The sequence below is a fragment of the Poecilia formosa genome, unplaced genomic scaffold (assembly GCF_000485575.1).
Source record: "Poecilia formosa unplaced genomic scaffold, Poecilia_formosa-5.1.2 Scaffold88, whole genome shotgun sequence".
In the NCBI taxonomy this organism is placed as follows: Eukaryota; Metazoa; Chordata; class Actinopteri; order Cyprinodontiformes; family Poeciliidae; genus Poecilia; species Poecilia formosa.
Window position 1 is genome coordinate 1,039,789 of NW_006800027.1, and position 26,616 is coordinate 1,066,404.

Consider the following 26,616-nt stretch of genomic DNA (forward strand, 5'->3'; position numbering starts at 1 on the left):
TATCTTAATACAGGATAATGCAGAGAAGTCGCACTGTGCAGTGGAGCTCTACTGCAGAGCAACCATGTGCTTGTAGTTTTTTGGTTTCAAAAGATAAATCAAAGCTTCCGAAAAGGAAAATAAAAACGTAGTGGAAAGCTGCGCTGTATTGAATTCCCGACTTGGGAATATTTACTCAGGTTTCCTTGCTGCCCTTTTAACTGTGAAATTACAAATGGATAAAGGTCAGAAAGTGACGCGGGATTGTACAATTACTCATAGAAAAAGTCTGGTTTGAAAAAAAACTATGGCAAAAAGAGGGAGACAGCATCCAAAAAATCAAGACGTTCCGATGAATTTGATTCTCTGTTTTCAGAAAAACTTACATTGGAATAAGTGAATGATTGGCCAAACTTCTAATATTACACTTTAATACTTGTGATTTAACTTAAAATGTTTTTGAAAAAAAAAAAAAAAAAACAACTAAAGAAGCATTAATGGAAACCTTTTTTTTGTGGCTTTCTAGGTTCTTCAATAAAGCTCCTCAGTCTGCGTCTTGTTGCTTGCAGTGCAAAGGAGATCCATGAGGGTTTGTTGTTCTGAAGCACGTCATCCACCCTGGGACGCAGGAACAAGTTTTACTTCTACACCACACTTTTCTGTTCCCCACTTCATATAGTGGAAAGAGAACATGTTAGAGATTTTGTCAGTATCTTGTCTGAATATATAACACCCACACACACACACACACACACACACCTAAAGACAAATACATGAGGACATTCATACAATTGTACTAATTTGGTTCTCAGTCATTTTCTTTCTATTATGCTTTAAAAGAAAAAGATTTTCTTTTCAATGCGTTTTAAATGTTCAGCCATTTTGCTCATTTTCAGAGGAAAGTTTTAAAAGTTTAAGAGCCCCACAGAGAAAAAAAAACAAAAAAAGTGCAACGTTTTCCTCCAGAACAAAGTCTGGCATGAGACTAAGAGGCAACGTTACATTAACATCCAAATGAAAAGCCGTCTTTGCCTAAAAAAGAAAGAACCAGAACATCTTGGAAGTCTCAGGGATTGCAACAAGCAGCTCTGACACTCACCTGGCTGGAAGTTATTTCTACAAACTTCACCCACAGAAAAAGAGAAATATGACATTTCCCCCATTCAGATGTCAATTACCTAAATCTTACATTAGTTATGCTTCAGTTTGGAAATGAACATTTTGGGAAACTGACCAGTGTCAACAGCTCTGGCTGTCTTGTCTAACGCCTCCACCTAGTGGCAACATTTTGCATTTAAAGCAATGGCAGCTTTTCTCCAGGCTGGTATTAGACTAAACACAAATAAATTTGATTGAATACATTTATTTGACTCTTATTTTAAACACTGTGCACAATTTGCATAAAATGCTCTTCTCATTTGATAAAACTAATAAATATTACATAAAAGTCACATGTTTCTCAACAGTAGATTCATCTCTAAAAATAAACTTGTCCCATTTCTTTCAGATCGACTGATAAAAAGCACAGAGTTGATATAAACAGTCTGTTTGCATAACGATGTGATTGGTGTGATCAATCTTGTAGCTCAATCGGTGATAATTGCATAATCAAAGGGTTTCCACCATCTCTCTCTGTCCTTGCTCTTCAGTGAGGTCATAGTTCATCAGAGTCCTGGGGTTCCCTGATAGGACTTTGTCCCAGAACACTTCATTCATTCACCTGCAGCAGCACAGAGAGGCTTCTGGTCCTTCAGACTCCTGAATCGCAGCTCACCTTACTGTCCATCGACCTTATCTGAGGGTGGGGACAAAAACGAGACATTCAACAACTTCTTCAAATTAGAAAGATGTTTGGCAATGCATTGCTACACAAAGGCTGCTTGGTTTTGTTATAATATGTTGCTAATGGAACGAAGACTAAAGATTTTACCTTTAGGGACGAACTTCAGTGAGTTGCTGAAGATTCAGAAGCGGGAAACGCCCTTGGCTGGACCGTCATTCACAAATTCATGTCCCAGTCCGTTTCCGCACTTCCCACACTTCACCTGGGAAAACGTTACACTAATTATCAAAACAACGTGTAAGTATTGTCTTTTTTTTATAAGGAGAAATCGTTGTTTTTGCAGTATTCTGCTAATAATCTGAAAGCTTGAAGGCACCTTATAAGCCCCAGGCCTCTCCTTAAATTTGGATACACTGTTTTCATGAATGGTCTCCGTGAAGGCCGGCCAAGGGGACGAGTGCTCGAACTTGGAGCGACTGGAGAACAGCTCATGGTCACATTTAGAGCAAACGTAAATCCCTGAGAGAAAAAGGAGAAGGGATCTTAGAAAAGTTGTGGTTTCAATCCATTACAAATGTATTCACACGCCAAGAACTTTTTTTTTTAAACTCAAGTTTCTTGTCATTTTTGGTACTCTGTGTGACAGACGAACACAAAATAATGCAAATCTGACAAGAACGAAGCTGTTGAAAAAAGAAAGTTACGAGAAGTTTGTTGTTTGAAATAGAACCTGTGAAACCTGAGTGCAGTATTCAAGCTATAAAAAGTAATTTTGGCTGCATGATGCTGTGGGGAGCAAAATACAAGGCATTATTTAAAAAAAAAGTGTATTAGAGTAAAAAAAAATTAATTGCTTTGATCAAGTAATTTCAACTTTTATTTATTCACAAATAACACACACTTAGTACAAAGCATGCTTTAAAGGCTTATTTTACTTTTCCACCATGGAACAGGAATGCTGGATGAAATACTTAGAAATGAAAATAAGAAATGCTTTTAAAAGAGTCTTGTTCAATTATTTTATCATATACAGTGTTGCAATTATTTCTGAATCAATATACTAATGCAATGTTAAGTGTGAGCAACTGTTTTTGTAATAAATGGGTTGTTTTACAATGTAGATCCCTGGAAGAGTAGCCATCATCACGGTAATGGCTAATGGGGATCCAAATAAACAAACAAAAAGAAATGCGTATTTAGAAAAATGGCCAACTCAAGGCCTGATCTAAATCCAACTGAGAACCATTAGCAGATTTGATGTGGTTGTGACTGTATTATTTAGAATAGCATAAAGCTTCTAGTATCTCACACCTGAGCATGTGAGTTCTGTTCATATGTAGTTTTTTTCTAAGTATTTAGAGCTTTAATGCTTAGATATTTCCTTATCTTGCTTGCACTCAAACGAGATACATACATATCTGCTAAAAAAAATAGCTAAGGCCGGTTTGGTCACATATAGTCATGAAAATAGATGGGTGTAGTTTTGCAAGTAGATAAAGACAGAGCCCTGTCTGTCTGCTGGGACAGTGATTGATTTCCTGACATATTCTAAAATGAAATGGGGATCAGAATGGTAATAAATGAGGAAAAAAAGAGGTTACAACAGAAAGTCTTCAGAAAATAATGCACAAGCGGATTAGATTATACATGAGATTTAAACTTTATTATGACTATATATTTTTTATTGTTATTTTCTCCTTTTTAACCAGGTAAAACCTCATTAAGATCCATTCAACGAGAAAATTATGTAACCCGTAGTAATAATTATCTTGTTTTGTAAGATTTGTGTAAGAGTTGCGTCATAGTGCAACCAAAAGACGGATTAGAAAACTAGAAAATTAGAAAAATTACAAAATTAGAAAACAGAAGATGCTTTTCTGCAAGCATAATACCAACTCATCCACTATGTTTCGGTCCAAGGCGCATTTAAATTTCATTTACTGGACACACTTTAAAAGTTACATAGCGCGTGACGCAAGCAATAACACAACGGGCAGACAAACAGCTTACGTTGGCCAGAAAGCGTAAAAACGTCATAAGAAGTAAGTGTAGAGAAGAAGATACCTGGTTTAAAGTGGTCTTTAAAGACCTCTCCGCCGAAAAACGAGCAAAACGACATCGCTGTCGGTGAACTTAATCCCTTGCTCTGCCGCACTGAGACAAAACGCAACGAGATTGCGCAACTTCCGGTAACTTCCGGCTCGGTTCGAATTTCAAACTAAAACGTTGCCAAAAAGTTTTGGCCACACGCGGATTTTATTAGGTAGCTTTCCGAATGTTTATTGTCGACACAGAAAACAATTATCATGATTGACTTTTCTTGGACATCATCACTGCAAGAAAACATGCAAAAATAAATTACTGCGCAGTGTGTGAATAGTTTTTGTCATTCCAGTTTTTTTGTATTAAAAAAAGCTGTGCACATAAAGCATAGACAAAACTGATACTTGTTTAATTACAATTTTCAATCTGAAACAAGCTTCTCAGTTGAATAAAAATAACTACACATAAATTTGCCTGTGGTGTGAATATTTGTATGGATTCAAAGATCAGAGACGTTGACTACAATATTACTAAGTGCTTTAAAGTGGCCACCTGGAATACAATAAACATGTTTTGTTCGTTAATTTATACATAATCGGCATTAAGTGTCAATAGAAAAGCGTTACCTCCTCCCACCGCCACGAGGCTGAAGTGCACTTGGAACAAATCCTAAAATAATAATCATTAACACCATTTTTATGCAGTCTTGTTTAAATATTAGGCTTGAGGTCCTTGGTGCAGCCTGGTGGTCATTTAAAGGCACAGGAAAATGTCTGACTGCAGTGGTCTGTGTTAGCAGCGATTTTGTGCTGCCTGGCCAGAATTTTCCAGGTCGTGCACTTACATAAATCTGCGTACAGGACTGCGGTGTTGGAGTTAAACTCACTCCGTGTTTTGACGCTGCTGAGGCAGCAGGGTGGAGGAGGGGGAGGAGGAGGAGGAGGAGGGAAAAAGAGGAGGAGGAGGAGTTGCCACCGCCGCGGCTAGCATCTAATCTGGATTAAAGAGTCCTCTCTGCGGTCAGGATTCCCTGTAATGGTTTTATGATGAACCGAACTGGCCTGACGCTTCATGGAGTCAGCAGCGACGCTTAAACAGCGGCGGGTTGAATGATTGAATGATTTTAATTAAGTTTGAGTGAATTTTCGAGACGAGGAGGACCTCCATAGGGCAGTAAAGTTGCTGGTGCACAGATGGATGGATACCGACGCGTAGCAGCGGTGCAACACACACTGCGCTCTGCAGCAGCAGGCGGGCTGAACACTGCAGACCCACGCTTCATGCACGCTTCTGCATTTAACTATGAGAGCATCGTTACCGAATAAACAACGCCATCTTCTTAAGCATGTCACAATCAGGTGAGTAGGTCCTACTGCTGTTATTGACGAGTGCAAATAATCTGACATTTGCATTGCAGATGGCGGTTTTTCCAAAAGTAGTAGAATTGTGGAGTCAGAAAACATCTCCAATAGCTGATCATTTATTTGTCTTCAAATAAGACTTTTTCTTGATGAAAGTCATACAGTACGAATCGATTCTCAGTTATTAAAGTTTTTTTTTTATTTTTTATAATTACCAAAATGCCTGTGGGAGACATTAGAGGTAGATTCCACTCTGATAGCATTGGGATAAATGTTCTGCCTATTTTTAGTCTGCAATCATTGTGTCATCCCAGAGGCATATCCTCCCATTTCTCATTTCTGCTATGCAAAAACTAATCTTTCATTTTATTTTATTTATTGCATTTTATCCCATTGCAACTCCTAATCCAGGATAGACAGAGTGACACGCTCCTAAATTCACAATGCTGACTTTAGGGTCAGGTCAGTGTGGGATTTTCAGATGGTTTCATTGAGATTTTACCTTATTCGTCTCTGCTTGTATTTACAAATAAGAAGTGAATTAGGCAGATTGGGGGGCGGAGGGGGGTGTAAAAAATGTGGCTTGTGTTGTGCCACCGATAGCCGTTAATCAGTTTTGTTTATGACTCAGTATTACGTTAAAATTGATTATCAGATACCAATCATTCATACCTTCAGCAACTAGTTTTCATTCTGCATCCTGGATTTCTGCTGCCCATACACCTGATGTGTGTGTGTGTGTGGTGTGTGTGGGGGTGTGTGTGTGTGTGTGTGTGTGTGTGCGTGCGTGCGTGCGTGCGTGCGTGCATGCGTGCATGCGTGTGTGTGTAGGTAAACATCTGATTTCTGATAAACATCTGTTTCTCTGATAAAGAAAAGACAGTTAGACTTTATGAAAGACTTTCAAAATTCAGAGATTACACAGTAATTGTCCATTTGGAAGAACCATCTGCGTTCAAGCTTTATTTCTTGGCTAATGTCTTGAGTTGTTGTTTTGGTATTTTTCACATAATGTCCATTACTCATGATAATTATGGTGTGTTTTTAGAGTGCACATGTTCTTCCTGCAGAAAAACATCCACAAAACATGATTCTGCTCCTCCTGTACATCACAGTTGGTATGGTGTCCTCAGACCTTGAAACTTTCTATTTTTCCCCATAGTCATTGTGACCAAACGCTTGAATTGTGGTTTCATCAGACAAGATGAAATATCTCCTTTGTCCCATGAGCGCATTTCCTTTCAATCCATGCCAGTGGTGTGTTTAATCTTTTATACCATTACTTTTGTATAACTTGGCACTTGTAGATATCTGGAAATTGAACTTAAAAAAGATCCAGAATTGTAGAAGTCTTACAATTCACCCATAGTTGTGTCTCCAGTTAACTCAAACATTGGGAATTAACCTGAAGCTCACAAGGCCATGATATTGTCATGTGGCCTTTCCCAAATTATTTAAAGTCATAATAATTTTACTGTTTGTAAGCCTGTTAATGCAAAGAACTTGTTTTTATTCTAGCATTTAGCAATCAGAAATAATTTAACTAATCCTAACTAAATCTATCTAAAACAGTAAATGCTTAGTCAGATTTAATTTGGCACAATGTCATGGGTCTCTTCCACAGTTAGCTGAATAGTCTGGGAACTGCTCTCTAAAACAAATAAAATGATGTCAATCATAAAAAATTGCTTTACTATTGATGTTCAGGTAGGAGTATTTTATTTTCTCCTCTTATTTGAACTGAGAATATTTCAGAGTCCTCCCTGGGAAGCTGCCAGGCCTCTGCTGACTCCACTCAGCAGCAAAGATATTTAAGGTTTTGCTCCTTATGTCAGCAGGAACGTTTCCCAAATTGACTCCTGAGTCAAAATTGATTAACCTGACGCAGGGTCGTCTGCAGCAGCAGCAGCTTAACCATATGCAGAGCGGCACTTCTGGTTAATTAGATTGAAAACGAAAAAGTCCAGGGGGTTTGTGTTCAAATTGATGTCCTGATGATGTTCATGAAGTGGAGGCCTATTGTAGAACCGTACAGTAAGCTGCACAAGTTGCTAATGAATTCCTACTATGATGTATAGGAGCAATATTTTTTTTTCTTTTTTTGCAAAACAATTTAATGTGGTGGATTATCTAAAATCTTTACACTTAGATTTAAAAAAATTGCACAAATGTAATATTTGAATGCACATGAGAAAATAATATTTGCACCATGAGAATCTGTTGATAGAACAAATGAATGATAAAACTCACTTTAATAACATAATTTTTGGTCAGTCTTTTATTAAAAGCTCTTAAGTGCAAAAATATTGACGTTCACAGTTAATCCACTCTTAGGCTGGATCTTATGACATTGTGTACTCTGTCCAGTCTCCCTGACATAATGCATGGCTGTGGTTGTTCACTGTAAACAAACTTTTAAAAGGCTTGCTATAGATCAGCATGCTCTCAAGGGCTTGGTCTAATTGCTGTGCTTTCAAAGCTTTAATGGGCCACAGTTGCTAAAAGCCAGACTTTTTTGTTCTTTGTGTTTGCAACAAAGTAAAGTTTTGGCTCAGCTTTGACATAAGTGGTAATTTTTAATTGGCTCTGTAAATACAAGTCCATCTCACCAAATTAAAATATGATCAAAAGGTTTCTTTTTTTCTATTATTTAAATTAGAAAAAAAATGAACAAGAAGACATTTCAAAAATGTCTTCTTGTTCATTTTAAAAAACATTCTTATGATGATGATCTGAGACATAGTGTGAGAGTGGAGCCCCCTACTGACCATGAGGCTATGAGCAATAGTATGGCTTGCTTATGTCTTGGTTTGGGGCTTATCAATCTATATATATCTTGTTTTACCTGAACGTGACTTTTTGAGTTTAAAGAAACGATGCATGGTGAGGTTCCAAAATGACCAACAGACTAATGTTATTACAAAAAACAAAAAAGTTCTGAGATAAACACTTTGGGAGAACTCAAGGGCTCACAAGGGCCTCTGCTGATCTGGAGGCATTTAAAAAGTGGCTTATTCCACTTTGGCCATCTCTGGTTCCCTGAATGCCTGCAGAGGGATAGCTTAAAATGAAGGAAAGCTACAGAGAGGATTGGAAACAAGGGCAGTGCAACTAAAAGGGAAATTAAAGTGTAAAGTGGATGTCTTGCTGCTGATACATTAGCCACAGTTTAACATCTTGTCCCTGTTTCACTCCATTTCCAAGGTACGCCTGGATAAACTGCAGCTAGACCTACAGTTTCACGTTCATGACATTAACTCCTGGTTTCTATTCATCATGGAGGAGAGCAAGCTTATCTTCAGCTTGGACCACCTTGATGAAGGTCCTTCTGTTGTCTTTTCCAAAGACAAACCGCAAACCCTGGACTGCCAGCATGACCTCAGTCTAAGGATGAATCTAGACCTGAACCAAAGCCACCGCCTCCAGCCTCTCTACCTGCCGCACTCACCTTCATCTCCAGGCTCTTTAACAGATTTAACATCATCCTCAGCAGACCTCCTCATCTCGACTGGCTTGGTCAAATCCTCCTCCACAGACCTGAAGCCAAAGGAGAGCAGCACCCTGAGAGGTAAGCCCCTCCTCAGCCTAGTCAAGTCCCTCAGTACAGAAATCTCCCGCCGGGGTGAGCCTGATAACAATCTATCAAAGTCGGACTCCAAGCTACATCTGCATCCCTGGAAGCAAGTCACTCATCCAAAGATGCCAGAATGCGGGCCTGCATCAGGGGTGTTGAGCGAAAATGAGGACTGGGCATCCTCCCTGTCTGCCGGCATCATGTCTCCCACTGAACCCCGGGGCAGTTCCCTGATTGCTGAACTGGAGGACACCAGGAGGAGGTTTTCAGAGGCTATGCAGGATCCATTAAGCATGCTGAGTAAGATCATGGGGGATGAGAGCTCTGGAAGCCCCAAGCAGGGCAGAGCATCTGGTACAGGAGACTCGTCAGCCTCCCAGGGAAGCTGTGAAAGAGACGGGAGCAGTGAAGATTTGGACCTCAGGTGCAGAAAGAGAGCGGACAGTGAGCACAGAGCTGTGTGTGACGCTCCACTCAAAAGACTCCAGAAAGATCAACCGATGCAATCTTCAGTCTTCCCGAAACAAAACACGCAAAGCCGAGATAAGGATCTCGAAATCTGCACCTATGGGGATGTAATGGAGCTTCAGATGAGATCTGCAGGGAAGTATCCCGAAACAAACCTCCAGTCTCAAGTCTCTTTTTCAGGAACATCGTTGCCTTTTTACTGGCTCATCCCCGTAGGTCTGCTGGCTTACGGACTCTTTGTTCTCCCTCTGCCACCGTACTTCGCCGGTCTGTCCATGGGGATTGCATGTGGCTTTATATTGGGCTTAGTGGTGGTCTTCGTGTTTGCCCCCCGACATGTCCGCGGCAGAAACAAACAGGGGTCTCAAGGCAATTCCACTCCCAGGAACATAGATCTGCTGGATGGAAAGTCCATGGACACAGAAATCATTGAGGTAATTCCTGAGAAACTACTTCTTTTTTGGAATTAGTAATGTTGTTTTGTGTTTATAAATACAAGTTAGACTCTTTAAGACCCAAACTTTTAATCTTGGTCAGTTAAGAGAAGAGGGCCGAGGATTTAGGGAAGTTTTGTAAAGAGGAGTGGTCAGAGATTCCTCTCCAGTGGTGCTGGAGGTTTAAGGTGCATTACTCCCACTTTTTTCTTTTTAGAATTAAATCCCTAAGAAAGTTTAGAAATTATTCCTTTGCTTGATCACCTTAGGAGCTTTCTCTTTGTCATATTACTTATTTGGCTACGTAAAAACAAGCCCGCAGATGTATTATGATTTTGGCATGAGGGAAGGTCTGCGCAGCATCAGATATTTGAGATGCTGTAAAGCATAAGCAGCCCATCATAGATTATTTTTTAGGCTATTTCTGTCTAACAAACTGCCTGCAGGCTCTGCAAGTTCAGCATCTCAGAGAAGGTCATAATGAACACAGAGTTATTGAGATAAACAAAGAGACATTTCAGATACATCCACTGTGGAGTGAGATGGATGCATTCTGCCGGGTCTCATGTTTCCCCTCCTGCTGAGCTGTACTGTTACATTTTGCTCTGTCGCTGAGACTTTATCGCCAACTCACAGGTTATTTATTGCTTCCATTGCAATTTGTGATTTTAGATTTGGAGGTGTATCTTTTTTTTTTTTTTTCTACTTTCAGGGCTGGATGAATGAGGCACACAGCTATGATCCCGACACCTTCCACCCCTCCATAATGCACTCAGTTTATGTGACGCTGGATGGCAGCAGGCTTCACTTGGCAAACCCCCGTGCCAACATCCCCCGGTGGGCAGCTTTTGATGAGCCACTCCACGAAGCCGTGTTTCTGCACAACCGTACTTACCAGTTGGCTAACAGCAAGGTGAATGTTTGATCAAACAAATCTAACCTGTTTAGAACAGAGCACAGACCTTGACGGGGGGGGGGAAGAAGGAGAAAGCAGAGGTGACCTCTGAACTGAACTTTTCACACTGACCTGTCTGCACCCACTTTGTCACCTAACACTGAGGTGACAGACCTACAGGACCAAGTGATGATGCACTGAACAAACTTGACCTCTCTGCACTTAGCAAGCTTGCAAAGCCTTTCAGCTTAATGACAGGAGAAACATTTTGCATGCCGTCCCTTTGACATGCACATTTAAGGCTTATAAGAATGAAGATAAAATGGAAATGACTGCTATTTGTCAGTGGCTGATGCAAATGTTGTTCCTCCCAGGTGTCTCTGGTGCCTCCTGGTTTAGCTCGCAAGAGGGTTTGGAACAAGAAGTACCCCATCTCCATCACTCTGGCTGAGGGGGAGCTGGAGGTAGAGAGTCTATTGGAAGGGCAGGAGGAGGGTGAAACAGCAGAGAAACCCAGCATCCCTAGCCAACGGTCTCCTGCCACTCTGTACCTGTTTGGCCGCACAGGAAGAGAGAAAGAGGAATGGTTTCAGCACCTTCTGTCTGCTTCGAAGGCTGCGCCCCAAAGTGAATCGAACCCAGAGGAGAACACAGGTAATAAGAATGTATTTACCTGGTGAGCAACTTATCTTATTTTGATAAGGCGTTCATGCAGAAAATTGGGGTTTTATCAACCAGCTGTCATCTTCTATCTGTCACACAGAAGCACAGACTGGCGGCGGAGAGGCTGTTAAGGAAGCCCCAGAGGAGTTTGCCGACTTGTCGATGAAAACAAGAACGCTGCTGGAGTACAGCACCTACATGATGCAGCTGATTGGCTCAGACAGAAATAGTCCCGCTCTCAGCCCCAGCTGCAGTGACAAAGGAAGCCCCTCAGCTAGCAAAAAGGTCCACAAGCTACATCTGTACTTAGCTTTAGCTCCAGTATGACTCATGTAGTCCCTTGCATAAAATCCTGAGAATTTTCAAAGTTGCTGACTGTCTTTGGGGATTTATGGGAATCAGTGGGTTTTTATTGGGATAAAAAGAAATAAATCTGGAATTTGAACTGTCAAAGTTTGCCCTTTTAAATATGGTTTGAGAAAATAATAGATATTTTAGCATTAATTTGACAAGCAGATTTCTTGCAAATACAGTTTAGTATAACACAGTTTAGTATAACAATGTTATTTTTCAATGAAATGCACATAGCACACTATTATCTGCCACTTTAACCAGCTTCCTTGTTCATGCTGAAGTTGTGACATGGTAAAATGTGAAAAGTTAAAGTCCTGGGAATTCTGTTGCAAGGCACTGTAATTGGAATTACTGACTAAACAAAGTACCAGATCCAAGCTGCTTATTTTGTCACCCGATAGAATAACTTTCTTTATATTCTCCACAGATTTCCACTGAAGATTGTGTTTCTGGGAGTGAAGCTGGAGGGGACATCGGGGCAGTCACTGAGTCGGGTGGATGCTCCACAGACAGCCAGCCTGCGTGGATAAATTCTCTGGTGGGGAGGATTTTCTGGGACTTTCTCAGAGAAAAATACTGGGCCGATCAAGTGGCTCACAAAATCCAGAAGAAACTCAGTAAGATCAAGGTGAAGCTGACTGATTTGGTGTTCCTGACAGATGTTTTATTTATTTTTTATTTTTTTTTATTTTTAGAAAATATTTGATCCATCAGGGAGTGTTCAAGGACTTGCATGTAACCGACTACATTAAAGCAAAAATGAGACACTCGTTTATTTTTATCACATCGGCAGGGGGCACGTTAACGGTTTAACAATGATAAATTGCATGTCTTTAAGTATTGCTTTGCACAAGATCATAAGACTTTACAACAGTCACACATACTCTTCAGCTCTTTGTTTACATGAGAGCGAGAGCGTTTGCTGACAATGCACTCTCCCAGGTTTCCAAGGCAGGTGGGATACTACAGAAGAGAAATGATGACGCTGCATCACTCATTACTCATTTCCTCTTCTTTTTGCCTCACACCGTCCCTTATAGTCTCCTGCATGCACACACATTCATCCACACTACAGCTAACCCTTCCTGCTTATTGGTTTGAAAGGTAGATCTCTGCCTCTGTGAGGTTTTTCTCTTTGATGTCAATACTCCGTACTTACAGATGAAATTCTCCTCCTGTTTTATACAGTTGCCTTACTTCATGAATGAGTTGACCCTAGCTGATCTGGACATGGGAAGCTGCCTTCCTCAGGTCTTAACTACATCAACACCTGCACTGGATCGCAGAGGTACAGCACGCTTTATGACAGTCTTATTAGTGCCTCTGAACAAAGCCAAAACACTTTGCTAATGAAGACTGAAAGTACTAAACAGACAAGAAAAAATAAACATGGAATTTGTCAGACTGATTAATCCAAACTCGGAAAACTTTGCAAACAACAGTGTGGTGGACTGGTATTGCAGAAAGAGATGAGCTTAAGCAAGGCTGAGGATAGAGTCAGACGATACAGATAAGTAAATTAGAAAGAAAGAACAGCCACAACATAGTGATCTAGAAACCAAAGAAAGGCAAACTAAGGACATCTCCAATGTTAATTTGACATCATACATAATCCTGTCCTCTTTCAACAGTCCCAATGTATGTATGTAAGTTGAAATTGGCCCTAGGAGTTGGTGCATCAGTGCATCATTGTTCATCCCATGTGCCTTTTTGCTTCCTGTGATGGACTAGCGACCTGACCTGACCGTGGTGTACCCCGACTCTCGCTGAAAGAATAATTCAAAATATCTTCTTAGTACCACTAATGGCACCTGTACCCCAGTTTGGGAAATATGGTAATAGATTTTTCCTAAATTTAAAATGATCAAGCTGAACATGAAAATTCCAATTACTCTTAAAAGTAAACCTAACCTAAGTATCCCATTATATTTTTTTATTTCTATCTAGCAAGCAAAACAAGTGTACTCAGATGGTTCAGGTCATAATCTTGTTTGTTGTGTAACAAATAGGATCGCACCCTCTCATTGTCTCACTTAGTGAAGTGATTAGCAATCCTCTTAATCTAGCATTTCCATCCATGACATGTCAAAGCTGGGCCCTACTGATCTCGCATCACTCCGGCCAGATTAGCTTTTGGCTCATGCTCCAAGACAACCTCATGGCTTAGATCAGAGTCCATTAAGAACACTGTTTGTCCGTATCCCCGCTACTTATCTTCCTCCTCCCATTTGACCTCCAGGTTTGTGGCTGGACCTGGAGTTAGTGTACACAGGCTGCCTTCAGATGACCCTGGAGACTAAGATGAACCTGTGTAAGCTGGGCAAAGAGGGAGAGGCCGAAGCTCACAACATTCCTGAGAACCTGCAAATGGGGTGAGGCCCCCTAGGGAACTTTACATGAATATGCTGGGGTTTAATGAAGAAAAAAGTTCAGAGCTCGAGGTTCACAGCAACGTATGCAACTGTGTTTTTTTTTTTTTTTTTTAGCTCCAAGCCCAGGCTGTGTATACTAGCAGATAGCGACGAAGAGTCCTCCAGTGCTGGGTCTTCTGACGAAGAGGAAATACCCCCATTTGATCCACAGAGTTCACAGGGTGATAAGAACACTCCTGCAGGAGCTGATGGGTGAATTTTTGCCACGAACATAATTAAATCACAGAAGCACGACATATCAGCTGTGCAAAGCTACTGATTTACTCGCCAACTTTGCAGTTTTTCGTCTTTGCAGGCACGCAGGTGGTAGTACAGGCAGGAAAATCCTGAGATTCGTGGATAAAATAGCAAAATCCAAATACTTCCAAAAAGCCACCGAAAATGAGTACATCAAGAAGAAAATAGCCGAGGTCTCCAACATGCCCCTGATGCTCAGTGTCGAGGTCCAGGAGCTTTCTGGAACACTCACCATCAACATACCTCCTCCTCCGACTGATAGGATCTGGTACTTACCTTTACCGTCCGGATCGTAATTTCTTTTTAAGATTTTCATATTTACAAGAAACTGCATGTATGTTTTCATCTTCCGTCGTGTTCCTCACTAACTCTTGTTTGGTTTCAGGTATAGTTTCCGAGGCCCTCCCAGGTTAGACCTCCATGTGCGGCCCATGCTTGGAGAGAGGGAGGTCACCTTCACTCACGTGACAGAGTGGATCGAGAAAAAACTCCAGTGCGAGTTCCAGGTCGGTCCGTCAATTCACCGTCTGTGTCGCCTTCATGTGATTTAAAAATCCCTGTATTGATTGGTAAATGTGTTTACTCTCTGTATCTGAACAGAAAATATTCGTCATGCCCAACATGGATGATTTATATCTGCCCCTGATGACATCTGGCCTGGAAAACCCACCTGCATCCAGCCATTCCTCTGTGATTTCAACTTCCCACCAGTCTTCCATGGAGTCTCAGGAATACATGTCAGAATAGCGCCACCCTGTGGCTGCAGAGCATATGTGATGTTGAAGAAAACTAGATGTTGTGCATCTGTTGTGATGACGCTTTGAGAGTGCAGCAGGTTGATGGTCATCCTAAATGACCTTGTAATTAGTGAAGGAAAAATGCTTCCTGCTGAACTCAAACTGTGACCTTGGGACCACCAGAACTGTGGGGACCAGGATAAGCGCCCCCTTCAGGGAGTTTACTCAATTGCATTTATTAACTAACAAATTTCTTCTTTTTTTTAAGTAGTGCAAAACTGATCAGCTGAAACTGCACAACACAAAAAGACTTTCATCATTCCATCCATCCATCATGCATGATATTATTTTATGTTCTTTTCAAATTAAAAATGATTTAAAATTTCTAAATTTGTCATTTTTTCAAGTTTTATGTACAGACCTTGTTCATAATAGAAAAACATGCATCTATTCCTGGTAAGATTCTGAGAAAGACAAACTCAAAAAAACAAAAACACATTGTGAATTAGTAAAACATATTTATTGTTCTGCAAGTAGATTATCAGAAGCCATTCTTTCAGGCCTCCTCTGACAGAGGTTGCGGCATTGTCTTTAGAGGATCTTTTTTCAGTGGCCCCTATGAACAGAGGAGAGGTTAAATTAAAAAAAAAAAAAAAAAAAAACTTCTGATCCTTAAATTGCAAATTCATGATGTGATAAACTTGCTTCTTGCTTTGTACTTATTGAAATTAAGCTTTAACACACTCACCATGAAAGCTCTCTTCTCTTGGGCCGTTTGGAAGCGCCCATGTCCAAATTTGGAAGTGGTGTCGATGAATTTGAGCTCAATGGACTCCTTGGCCCTGCGTGACGTGAGCGTGAGCAAGGACTGCAGGAAGACACGCATACTTAGTTGAATTTCAACTTTAACTTCAGTGTTTAAGTATCTCAAATAAGAAAGGTCTAACATCACACCTGAACGATACGTTTTTCTGTAAAACGTATCGTCTCCCTACCTTTCTGAGTGTGAGGACACGTTTTTTAGCACCAACAACGCAGCCTTTCACCATGACAAAATCATTATTTACTTCACCATAGCGAGGAAAACCCCCCTATGGAGAGAAAATACAGAAAACTGAGCTGACTCCTGAATTGATTTTAAAGATTTTTGCTCATCTTTACAAGGGTGCCAATAAATTTGGAGAGTGCTGTGAATATGAGTGTTATCACAAGCAGTGACATGAGTTCAGATGGTACCATTGGAGTGATGGTTTTCTGGCTGAGGTCGTAGCCGGTGGAGGCATTGTTTCGCACCACCTTTCCGTCCTGGATGTGAACGCCTCTGCCGATACGAAATATCTGAGGACACATTAGGAAGCCTCAGAGGTGAAGGCAGTTATCATCATATTGAACTAGTCATTTATTTATAGTTTTGAGAAAATCAGGTTAACCTTCTTGTTGATCTCAGTGCGGTGCTGATAGCCTTTCTGACCGGCCCGAGCTATAGTGAAGGCCACACGTGCAGGATGCCAGGCACCGATGCAGGCCACCTTTCTCAGCCCCTTGTGGGTCTTTCTGGGAAGCTTCTTCGTGTGCCAGCGACTTGTAACTCCTTAATGTAGGAAGCACAGATCCAATCTGTCTTGTCATGCGTATTATGGACGGTCCTGTTACTGCAACAAGCTACAGCACAGATCCTACCTTTGAAGCCATGACCTTTGGTGACTCCAATGACATCAATCATCTCATCCTGGTAAAACACTGCGGATATGGGCACGGCTTTCTCCAAGTGCTCCTTGGCCCAGTCCACTTTATCTGCGACTCTGCCTCCATTCAGCTGCACCTCCATGATGTGAGCCTTCTTCTGCCTTATGGGCAGCAGTCGCATCTAGAAACAAGACAAAAGAACAAGTAAATCAAACCCTGAAGTCTCGGGCAATTGTGTTGCCGTTAAGTGGGGGATGAAAGACGTCTGGCTTTCAACCAGCTACAATTAGAATTATTAGAAGTCATATTTAAAAATGACTTCTAATAATAAAAATGACTCATGTTGTTATCGGCTCTGTGCAGAAAAAAACAAGGATCCATAAAGCCATTTTAAGATCTGACAACTTTTGCAAGCTTTAAATAATCTGCTTTAGCTGCCAGTATTGACCCTGAAAAAATATTTTTAAACTGATATTTGAAACTGGACTCCTCAGTTCTCCTCCTCAGACTCAGTGTCGTGGCCTGAGCCAACGTGCTAGGGATTTTTACAAGCTGTTCTGTCCGTTGCCTGCTTCTTGTGAAGTGTTGTCGCTACACAGTGGCACAGGTGAATTAAGCCCACCTGAGAGTGAACAATAACCCTGATGACTGAACAGTACTTCTTCATCAGATTCAAATCCTTCTCCAGCTGTTTCTTTCCGGTCTCATCCTGCCACTTCTTGCTGTACTTGGTGAAAGCCTTCTTCTTGCTCTTCGCCCTGAAACACAGACGGCCTCAGTGGAAATGGACGGCTTTTTAGCTGGTCTCTCAATTAAATATTGGCGCTGAAAGATGAACCGCTCATTGTACGCACCAGTTTTTATAAAATCTGCGTCTGCACTCGTCACTGAGGTGCTCGGCAAAGATGGTTTTCAGAGTACGCAAGCCCCGGACCGTATGAATATAACCCACAATCCCCACAACAATGACTGGAGGGGTCTCAATAATGGTAACGGCCTCAACTTCTTCTCGCTTTGATATCTCTGTAATGCAGACAAAAGTGGAAAATGGTTTTATTGTACATACACACAATTTCAGTCGAATGTTGAAATCAGCAGCATAAATCCTATAAATCTTACATTGATTTCTACATGTTAATTTAATTGATTAATTGAGACAGTACAGTATAGTATTCTTAGGTTAAAAACCCAACTTTGATTCCCCCAAATGTATTCTCCATTAATATCTCCATCTTTATCTCGTCTGACTTTAAAACATTTTCCTTAAAGGAATTTTACTTGCCCAAGTGGACAGCTGAAAAATTTGGGCAATCCAGAATGTGTTGATTCAGTGAGGACAGTAACAAGGGTCTTCCAGTGCTGCCACTTTTATTACAACCTTGAGGAGTGAATTTATTGTTTATTTTTTGAAGTTAACTTTTTTTTTTAAAGCTCAGAACCCAATAATTTTAATGGAGATTTTACTTAAATGCAAACTCTGAGCCAGTAAACCAACAAATTTAAATAAACTACAAACTCTGCCAAGATGAGTGGTCAAATTTACAACTAGATTTATGCCAGAAACATGATCAAAATGCAACTTCTCGGGGGACAAACGACTACAAATATTAATCCTGATGTATTTAGAGTTAAAACCAAAGCCATATCCCTGGGAGATTAAAATTTTAAATTATTTTTACTCAACCAAGAAGTTTCTGGAAGTAAATGTGGCAGAAATCTCTCAGATGATATTCAGCTTTCTGCATATTTCCACTGGTATTCTGACAATTTATGTGAGGAAATATTTGAGGTTGGAAGAAATGGAACAGAAGACTGAAATTAATTAGAAAGCCACAGAAAAAAAACTGTTATATTTACTAGAAATAGAAAAGAGATTAACCCTCCCGACCCCACTAAGGGACAAGGGTGTAAATAAAATGGATGGATGGATGGATGGATGGATGGATGGATGGATGGATGGATGGATGGATGGATGGATGGATGGATGGATGGATGGATGGATGNGGATGGATGGATGGATGGATGGATGGATGGATGGATGGATGGATGGATGGATGGATGGATGGATGGATGGATGGAGAAAAGAGATGGTAATTATTAGCATTCAAATAACAGAGAATAGCACTTAGTAACAAAATTTTTGTGACTAGAAGCTGAACAACTTCACTGTTTTTCTAATATGCGCTTACTTAGGCCAGGGCGGTGCACCTCCCTCAGAGTGTGGGTCATGCCAGCTTTATATCCCAGGAAGGCAGTGAGGTGGATGGGGTGGCTGGGATCGTCTTTGGGCCACGTGCGGACCCTGCCCCTGTGCTTCTTGCTGCGCCTGCGGGGCAGGAACCCCATGTGGCCGTGGCGTGGGGCGTGGAACTTGCGATGAGACTGAAAAACACCATAAGCAGCGCTGAAGAGAGGCAGGTGACCGCCTGAACATTCAATTAACATGGGTGAGATTTGCACTGAAACATTAAAACAACCTTTTCCAGTCCTAGTTTTGAACTAATCCACAAACATTCTTCACATTCTGATATTTTTAAATGAAAGTAGAGCTACCTGGGTACTACAGGTCATTTTGTAAGGACTTATTTTAGCTGTAGAAGTCCCACGTGAATTATGTGTCCCAATAAGAACTAGAAATTCACTCTTTACATAACCAGCTACTAACCTAACATAGTGTCCTCAGTGATAACGATTACAATATTTAAATAGTCTATTACTTTTAAATCCACCAGCCAAAAAACACACATGCTTCCATATTAAGGACATAATGGGATACAGCCATGAAAAACTGACGAAAATATAACCCAAATTAACCCAAAACAGTGACCCAATACTGACCATGACTTTGCAGCCGTCCAGGCAAAGGAGAGCAGGAAAAGGGAACTAGTACTGCTGCAAGTGTCACACATAAGATGATACACAGACTAAGCACTCTAATTTGGTGTTTGGCCCCGTCCAAGAGACATATTCTCTTTCAAACAAGGCGATCTTTGCCAAGCCCTGACAGGAGAAGACAGCGACAGGGAAAAGGGTAAAGCGAAAGGTCTGAGGTGGGCTGGGAGGCCCAGCAGACGGCAACTGTACAACCAATAAAGGAGAGAGGGAGGACAACTGGGGCTTCACTGTCATGAAACCAAGGTTTAATTGGACTTTATTTATCCAAGCCAGCAAATTAAAGATTTTACCTTACTCTGATGAGTCTTTACTTTCTGCTCTAATATGAGATGGACTTTGTTTGTTGCTACAACTACCTGCTGTCAGAGTGTAGACAATTCCTTGGGTACACTTGTGTACTTACTCATGTGATCATGGTACCAGCTAAAGATAGACACACTAGAAGATGCAACATGATGCAATAATATCTGAGTCATCTGAGAGAAGACTTGAATCTGATCTGGTCAAATAGTTTAATTGCTTCCCTGTAAACACAGCTCGCTCCTAAAGTTTACTTTGAAACCGAACCTATGGCAGTCATCAGTCCTCAGGGTCTGAATTGTTGCTCAGATAGGTTTTTGTATTTTAATCAGTCCGTCTAGGAGATTTTAATTAGGAGTTCATGGGTTTTTCTTTTTTCCGGGGTATGAATTCAAACATGAAGAATGTAGTTTTTTTTAAGATCTGGTTACTGAACTTGAATATGAATCATGGTTATCTAGCCACCAGTGAGTAGGCTGGAAAGGGAGGTAAAAAGAAAACAGAATGTTGTCAGGAGAAAGCTACAAAATGAGGTCTTTCAGAGACATTTTGACTCACCAAGTCTCGAAAATAATCCATATGCTAGATGGTTCTTTGGCAAGAATGCCAGAAATAAAAAGTTTCTTCTGTCCTACCATTACAAATGTGAAACAATCGTTTGGTAAACAAAGGTGATATTCATAAGAATCAAAGAATATGCAGAAAAGTACCTCAAGTACAGTGAAGGATCTATGATGCTGTGGACTTGATCCAAAAAATCCTAGGATCCTTGTTAAAGATCATTTAAGCACGACTCTTTCAAAATCTGCACTTTTTGAATATTACTATGTTGTCATACCTTACATTTAGCTTTCTATCAAAGGTCAACAGTAGAGCAACAAATAAATAATTTGTCAAAGGAATATGAATGTGTGTGATGGTTGAAATAAAGCTGAATAAATACAATAATTAATTCTGCATAGCACTTTAACTGTAAAACTTTTTTTCTGTTATAGTCTGAGACCTGTTGAGAGAGACTAATTACTTAAGCTAACAAATAAAACAAATTTTGTAAAACTGAAGAATGAGAAACTTAAATCAACACTAAAACAATTATATATACACATTTAACGTTTTAATCAGTGATTATTTGCCTATGTTTTAATCAAATAATTAAAATATGTGTGTTGAATTGTGGAACTTTTGAGCTCTTTCTAGCTCTCTTGCACCTCCTAGTGGATTTAAAAAGCACAACAGTTCAACCTTTATTTTTCGACCTTCGTGTTTTAAATATAATGTTCGAGAAAATTTTCGTTTTATTTATTTTTTTTACATTATTTCTCATCAAAATCCTTTTCCCGTCATAATCACAAAAAACCCGCAGCTGCTAAATTATTTTTTTATTTATATTTTATTGACCTCTAATTCGCCATTGTGGTGTGTCTACTACGCATGCGCCACCTCGAAAGGAACTCTGCCGAGGTCGAACTGTAGGATCTGTATAATTTTGAGCAAAACAAGATACAAAATGCCCAACGACCATGATAAAGCAGTATACCCCGAACCTCCGCGACAAACTCCGGCCGTGGATAAGCAGACGGCGCTGCCAAACCCAGCTCTAATTCTGACTAAACTGTTCTATTACACCGTGGACCTTCCTGTCACCACATTTAGAGGTAAGAGAAGCTAACGGGGCTAACAACAGGACACAGTGCAAGCTAACACGGCCTTCATTTGGTTTTCCTTCCCTCAGCATGCCGCTTGTTTCTCTCTATTTCCAGATACTATCGACAGCATTCGGTCTAAAAATAAGCTGGTCTACTACCACCAGAAGTTTCGCCGTGTTCCCTACCTGACGGAATGCCAGGAGGGAGACTTCACCTGCTACTATGAGGCTGACATGCAGTGGAGGAGAGACTAGTGAGTTGGAACTAATTATATAGAAATAATAAGTGTTTTCAAAAATAAGTCTAAAAGACTTGCATCCCCAAGGTTTCTATGCATTTTCATTCATGCAGTATAAAAATCCCACAACAGAATGACAGTAATGGTATAAATAATCCTATTTTCATTCGGTGAGCTTTGTCATTATTTTTCTCATTAGGCAACAAATCACATTTCTTTTTTTAATTTCACAAATGAGCACTTTTCTTTTCAAGAAAATGCATTCACTCCATTTTTTTGGGGGGGAAGTTTAATATTTTTCTTTGCTCTAAAACCCAAATATATCAAGTCATGTTCTTTGAGCTGGAAAACAAATTTGATATTGTAGATATAAATGAATAAACTACTTTTCTATTGACGAATCATTAAGGCTTTTTGGCTCTAATCTACCTATATAGCTTTACAGTAAGTCCACAGACTGTACTGAGTGGAAGCTAAGATACTACAGGAATGCCATGAAGAGTTTAAATGTAACATTTAATTACATTTTATGGACAGACCAGTGATGCCTCTCACTTACTCTGTTGTTTTCAAGTGCGTCTTGCCATTACCTTGCATACTTCCAAAGTGTTGGGATTTTGTCCAATGTTGAACAGGATCAAGGAAAGGTGTCACTTCTGTTCCTCTGTGGAAAGTGAACTCAGTTACCACTTTGGATTATCGTTTTTCTCGCCACAGTAAGGTGGATCAGGAGATCGTGAAGGTGGTCCAGGAACGAATGAAGGCCTGTCAGCAGAGAGAAGGGCACAGCTACCAGCAGAACTGCACCAAAGAAATCCAGCAGTTCAACGAGGTGACCAAGAACTTCCAGTCACGCTGTAAGTATCTCACCGCTGAAACCTGGACACACTTAGTGCGACATTAAAGCTAAGCCACAGTATTACTGTGCATTACATTTTTACATTGTTATGCATAGCGATGTGTGTTTAATTTTTTTCAAACAGAGCAAAAACTGGAAGAACCTGGACTCTAAAATGACAATTTCTTGCTTGTTTTGAAATTAAAATAAAAACATTGAGTTCAAGAAAATCATGAGACAATGTTTAGATTTGACCTTTTCTCCCAGGGAATCCTTGCACGTTTTAATTGTGGCCTAATTCTTCCTCAGATGGAGACCTTGGTGCCTACGCTAATGCGAAAAAGTGTCTAATGAAGCAAAAAGAACGAATGATGGCAGCTCAGGCCCAAAGTGCTTAAAAACTGTCCTGTTCAGTGTATGAATTGTAAAATAAAGTTTATGTGAGTAAAATGTGTTTGTGTGCCTTTTTTTTTTATCCCTGCCTCCCACCCATATTTGTTTTTCCAACATTAAAGTCAACTGGCTGCTAACTTGACCAGTAAAAAAATCTGAGCGGTTCAGCTGATTTCCTGAACTATTCATTTCTGCTTGGGTTTGTTTTCTCGTGGATGTGTTTTTGTCATTTACTAAAGTATTGTCCTTAAGTTCATTCACGTACAAAATATCCATCTTCATTGCTGAGATTCAAATATATATATTTTTTAAAAATCTGAAAAATACTGTATTTTTATTTGAGTTACACTATTATTTTACACCAAAAATAATCTAAAAATGGTTCATCTGCAATCCAGTTGATCTACCAGTAACTCAAAACAAGTGGATCAATCAGCTGAACAACTTGGGTTGGAATCTGGCAAATGAGGTTTCCCCCAGGAACAGTACAGTACTAAATCTAGAAACCTGGACTTAAACCCATTTATAAATATATACTTATTGCATGGGTTCTTAAAATGAAGATGTGCCAGTTTTTTAGGTCACTTAATGAAATACCCACATTTAAGTGTTTTAAAAAAACTGTCCTTAAAGTGAACTAATGATGCATTAAGATTATAGCCTAAAGTGATCTTTAATCACTTGGTAGAAAGTCTTTTGGGTCCTTATACATGTTTAGCGTGGGTATTTCTCACCTTTCAGGGCTCAACATTTTCTAGATACTAGGTATGTTTAAGTCACAGGTTTGCCCAAAAACTACATGCATGTTCAAAAATACATAAGCATTAGCTTCTCAAAAATTGCCACTTTTCAGTAAGAGCTCCTGAGCAACACCTGGCCATGAAATGCATCAATAAATCCCAACTTATTAAAACAGGTTAAACACAGAATTTGTAACACTATGTTGCCGCCTCCAAGCAGATTCTTTAATCTTAAGATGAAATAAGTAAAAAGTACAAAGACAGCAGCAGCACTACTCTTATTTTTCAGATTGCAAAAGAAACTTGCGCATGAAACAAAACTCATAACAAAACATCAAGTGGTATCTCAGAACGTTTATTCAACGATCTTCTGTACAAAACATTTAGGAGGTAGGAGCTGGCACAGTCTGGCCCCGCTGCACAGACACCCTGGTGTGAGTCTTAGCCAGATGGTCGGTGAACTCCTGAAAAACAAACAAAACAAAAAAAAAAAGATTTTTCCAAAACTGTACCATATACTACTTTTAAAAAAATGAAATAAAATGTAAAAAATATCCATTGCACTGACCTGGTATGGAGACTTTGTGAAAACTGTTTCCTTCCACAGATCAGGGGTCAGATAGCTGTAGGTCTTTGAGATGGCATCAAAGGTGGCCTTAGCTGTAAAAGATGAAGGTAATTAGTGGATGACGCACAAAACAAACACATAAAGCTGTTCAACACAGTAGCTTGGGAACAGAGAAGATGTATAGTATTCGTTCTTTTCCCTCCTGACTATAACGACAGCAACACCATTGCAGAGGTGAAGCTGAGCAGAGCAAAGAAGAAAAACTCAAAGACTCATTTGTTCTGCATTAAACTCCGAAAACCTAAAGAGGAAGCTTACCAAAGTTGCCGAGCGTGGCAGTGCAGCCCCTGGCAGAGGTGTAGCAGTCATCAATACCAGCCATCATGAGCAGCTTCTTGGGCACAGGCGCCGACACAATTCCAGTACCGCGGGGAGCCGGGATGAGACGCACCAGAACCGAGCCACAGCGGCCCGTCACCTTGCAGGGTACGGTGTGGGGTTTGCCGATCTTGTTACCCCAGTAACCTCTCCTGACTGGAACGATTGACAGCTTGGCCAGGATGATGGCTCCACGGATAGCAGTGGCTACCTCCTTGGAGCACTTCACTCCCAGACCAACATGGCCGTTGTAGTCGCCAATGGCAACAAAGGCCTGTAAATGAGGACGGACAAAATTAGAGGGCAACTATTCAACAAAACGAGTAGCAAGACACTCAGATCTGACGTTTACCTTGAACCTTGTGCGCTGACCAGCCCTGGTCTGCTTTTGGACAGGCATGATCTTCAGGACCTCGTCTTTCAGACCAGAACCCAGGAAGAAGTCAATGATCTCAGACTCCTACAAACAGGAACAACATCTCATCATAGCGTAAAAATAATAATATTTTTAAAAAGCTGATATTTTTAGCTTTCCCAAATGTGTTTTAGTACAAATAAGTTACTACCAAAAAGAGGAAGCTGGAGGAAAAGACAATGACAGGGAATAATAGATCTGAGATGCATTGGACAAACTGATAGATGTAAAGATGTAGATGGGAAACGTAGGTGGAAAGATGCAACTGATTTTGTCATGACACAAAAGCAACTGGTTGAACAAATGCAAAGTTGTAGAAAAGATGGAGAGGTAGACAGAAGGATGAGTTTAAAGTGAAAGGGCTTGATAACTTTCTGAAATTGCATTCCAGATGTGCCATATGACCAAAAAAAAAAAAAGTAATATTTACTGCATATTTTATATAAAATGGCTGATGCTTTTACCTTGATGGGCAGAGAGTAGAGATAGATCTCCTCCAGAGTCTTGATCTTCATGTCCTTAACAAGGCGGCCCAGCTTGGTGACGGGAACCCACTAAAGGGAAAGAGCATCACTGTTAATAAGTAACACTTCAAATCAACTGAGTTTAGCTTGATCAAAATAAAAATCCTACCTCCTTGTCTTCGGACTTGCCACCCCGAGCACCGCGGCCCCGTCCACGGCCCCTGCCGCGTCCACGGCCACGACCCCGGCCACCTGCGCCAAAGCCTCCGCGAAAACCTCCTCTACCACCGGCGTCGTCCGCCATTTGCTGTAAATGTTCAAATCAAAGCCAAACGTTGGATTATCTGCTATACCTGGATAAAATACAAGTTTAATCATCACTACAAGACACGAGCATCGCCGCCATATTTAGCGATTTTCTTTCATTTAAAAGAGTATATTTGGTTCCCATTTGCCTTTAAATATCCACAGATAAATAAGAATGGACGTCTATATGTTTGACTGGATGTTAAAATAATGTGTTTCAGTGGACGATGCACTAGATAATTAAAGATTTCAACACAAGAGCTGAAAAGTACATCCACTTACGTGATCAGTATTACAGGAAGAAGAACCATGAGAAGTTCCGCCGGGTTTTGTCTGGATCGTGTCATCGCGATGTTTCCGAGAGGAGAGAATCTGCTCTCTGCTGCCTCTATTGGTAGCTTTTGCAAATGTTATTTCTACCCCACTTAACATTGCATATGTTTAAAAATAAGATATTTTACAAAGATACTATAATATTTCAAATGTAATAAAAAATACTGTAATACATTAAGTGTTGTAGATATGTAATTTTTCCCTTTCCAATGCTCTGCTATGGTTTAAACAATTAAAAGAAAGAAAGAATAACACACACTATTGGGTCTATTATCCACCTTTGTTTTAGGAAACTTGAAATGGAAAATGTTTTAGGTATGTATTATGATTTTTAGTATTATTGTTATCACTATTCACAACGCTACTGATGCTATTATAATTTCTTACTATGCATAATTATTTTTTATGCTATTAATTCATTAGTCTTGCTGAAATTATTCTTCTTGTATTGCTTGG

The 26,616-nt window shown here is 40.2% G+C and overlaps 5 protein-coding genes across 5 annotated transcripts; 2 read left to right on the plus strand and 3 right to left on the minus strand.

The window, feature by feature from the left end:
- Nucleotides 1–1,326: 1,326 nt before the first annotated feature.
- LOC103141650 (methionine-R-sulfoxide reductase B1-A) lies at nucleotides 1,327–3,968 on the minus strand. The gene is made up of 4 exons (XM_007557381.2): nucleotides 3,827–3,968; nucleotides 2,139–2,281; nucleotides 1,910–2,024; nucleotides 1,327–1,774 (listed from the first exon to the last, which is right to left on the minus strand). The coding sequence occupies exons 1-4, from the start codon at nucleotides 3,879–3,881 to the stop codon at nucleotides 1,755–1,757; spliced, it is 333 nt and encodes a 110-aa protein (XP_007557443.2). The 5' UTR covers nucleotides 3,882–3,968; the 3' UTR covers nucleotides 1,327–1,754.
- A 469-nt stretch (nucleotides 3,969–4,437) lies between these two features.
- Nucleotides 4,438–15,346, plus strand: LOC103141651 (testis-expressed sequence 2 protein-like). Its single transcript, XM_007557382.2, has 12 exons — nucleotides 4,438–5,163; nucleotides 8,371–9,642; nucleotides 10,355–10,555; nucleotides 10,912–11,191; nucleotides 11,301–11,485; nucleotides 11,982–12,182; nucleotides 12,743–12,842; nucleotides 13,794–13,926; nucleotides 14,041–14,178; nucleotides 14,282–14,491; nucleotides 14,609–14,729; nucleotides 14,824–15,346. The coding sequence occupies exons 2-12, from the start codon at nucleotides 8,443–8,445 to the stop codon at nucleotides 14,968–14,970; spliced, it is 2,916 nt and encodes a 971-aa protein (XP_007557444.1). The 5' UTR covers nucleotides 4,438–5,163; nucleotides 8,371–8,442; the 3' UTR covers nucleotides 14,971–15,346.
- A 115-nt stretch (nucleotides 15,347–15,461) lies between these two features.
- On the minus strand, nucleotides 15,462–19,696 carry LOC103141652 (60S ribosomal protein L3). The gene is made up of 10 exons (XM_007557383.2): nucleotides 19,485–19,696; nucleotides 18,836–19,028; nucleotides 17,501–17,669; nucleotides 17,269–17,404; nucleotides 16,641–16,827; nucleotides 16,391–16,551; nucleotides 16,197–16,298; nucleotides 15,956–16,051; nucleotides 15,709–15,828; nucleotides 15,462–15,576 (listed from the first exon to the last, which is right to left on the minus strand). Exons 1-10 carry the CDS (start codon nucleotides 19,485–19,487, stop codon nucleotides 15,517–15,519), a joined length of 1,227 nt encoding a protein of 408 aa, XP_007557445.1. The 5' UTR covers nucleotides 19,488–19,696; the 3' UTR covers nucleotides 15,462–15,516.
- A 1,564-nt stretch (nucleotides 19,697–21,260) lies between these two features.
- Nucleotides 21,261–23,015, plus strand: ndufb10 (NADH:ubiquinone oxidoreductase subunit B10). The gene is made up of 4 exons (XM_007557384.2): nucleotides 21,261–21,496; nucleotides 21,602–21,740; nucleotides 22,443–22,582; nucleotides 22,873–23,015. Exons 1-4 carry the CDS (start codon nucleotides 21,349–21,351, stop codon nucleotides 22,959–22,961), a joined length of 516 nt encoding a protein of 171 aa, XP_007557446.1. The 5' UTR covers nucleotides 21,261–21,348; the 3' UTR covers nucleotides 22,962–23,015.
- Nucleotides 23,016–24,030: 1,015 nt separating this feature from the next.
- On the minus strand, nucleotides 24,031–26,169 carry rps2 (ribosomal protein S2). Its single transcript, XM_007557385.2, has 7 exons — nucleotides 26,110–26,169; nucleotides 25,691–25,828; nucleotides 25,522–25,611; nucleotides 24,995–25,102; nucleotides 24,583–24,916; nucleotides 24,265–24,356; nucleotides 24,031–24,160 (listed from the first exon to the last, which is right to left on the minus strand). The coding sequence occupies exons 2-7, from the start codon at nucleotides 25,823–25,825 to the stop codon at nucleotides 24,080–24,082; spliced, it is 840 nt and encodes a 279-aa protein (XP_007557447.1). The 5' UTR covers nucleotides 25,826–25,828; nucleotides 26,110–26,169; the 3' UTR covers nucleotides 24,031–24,079.
- Between the last annotated feature and the right edge of the window lie 447 nt (nucleotides 26,170–26,616).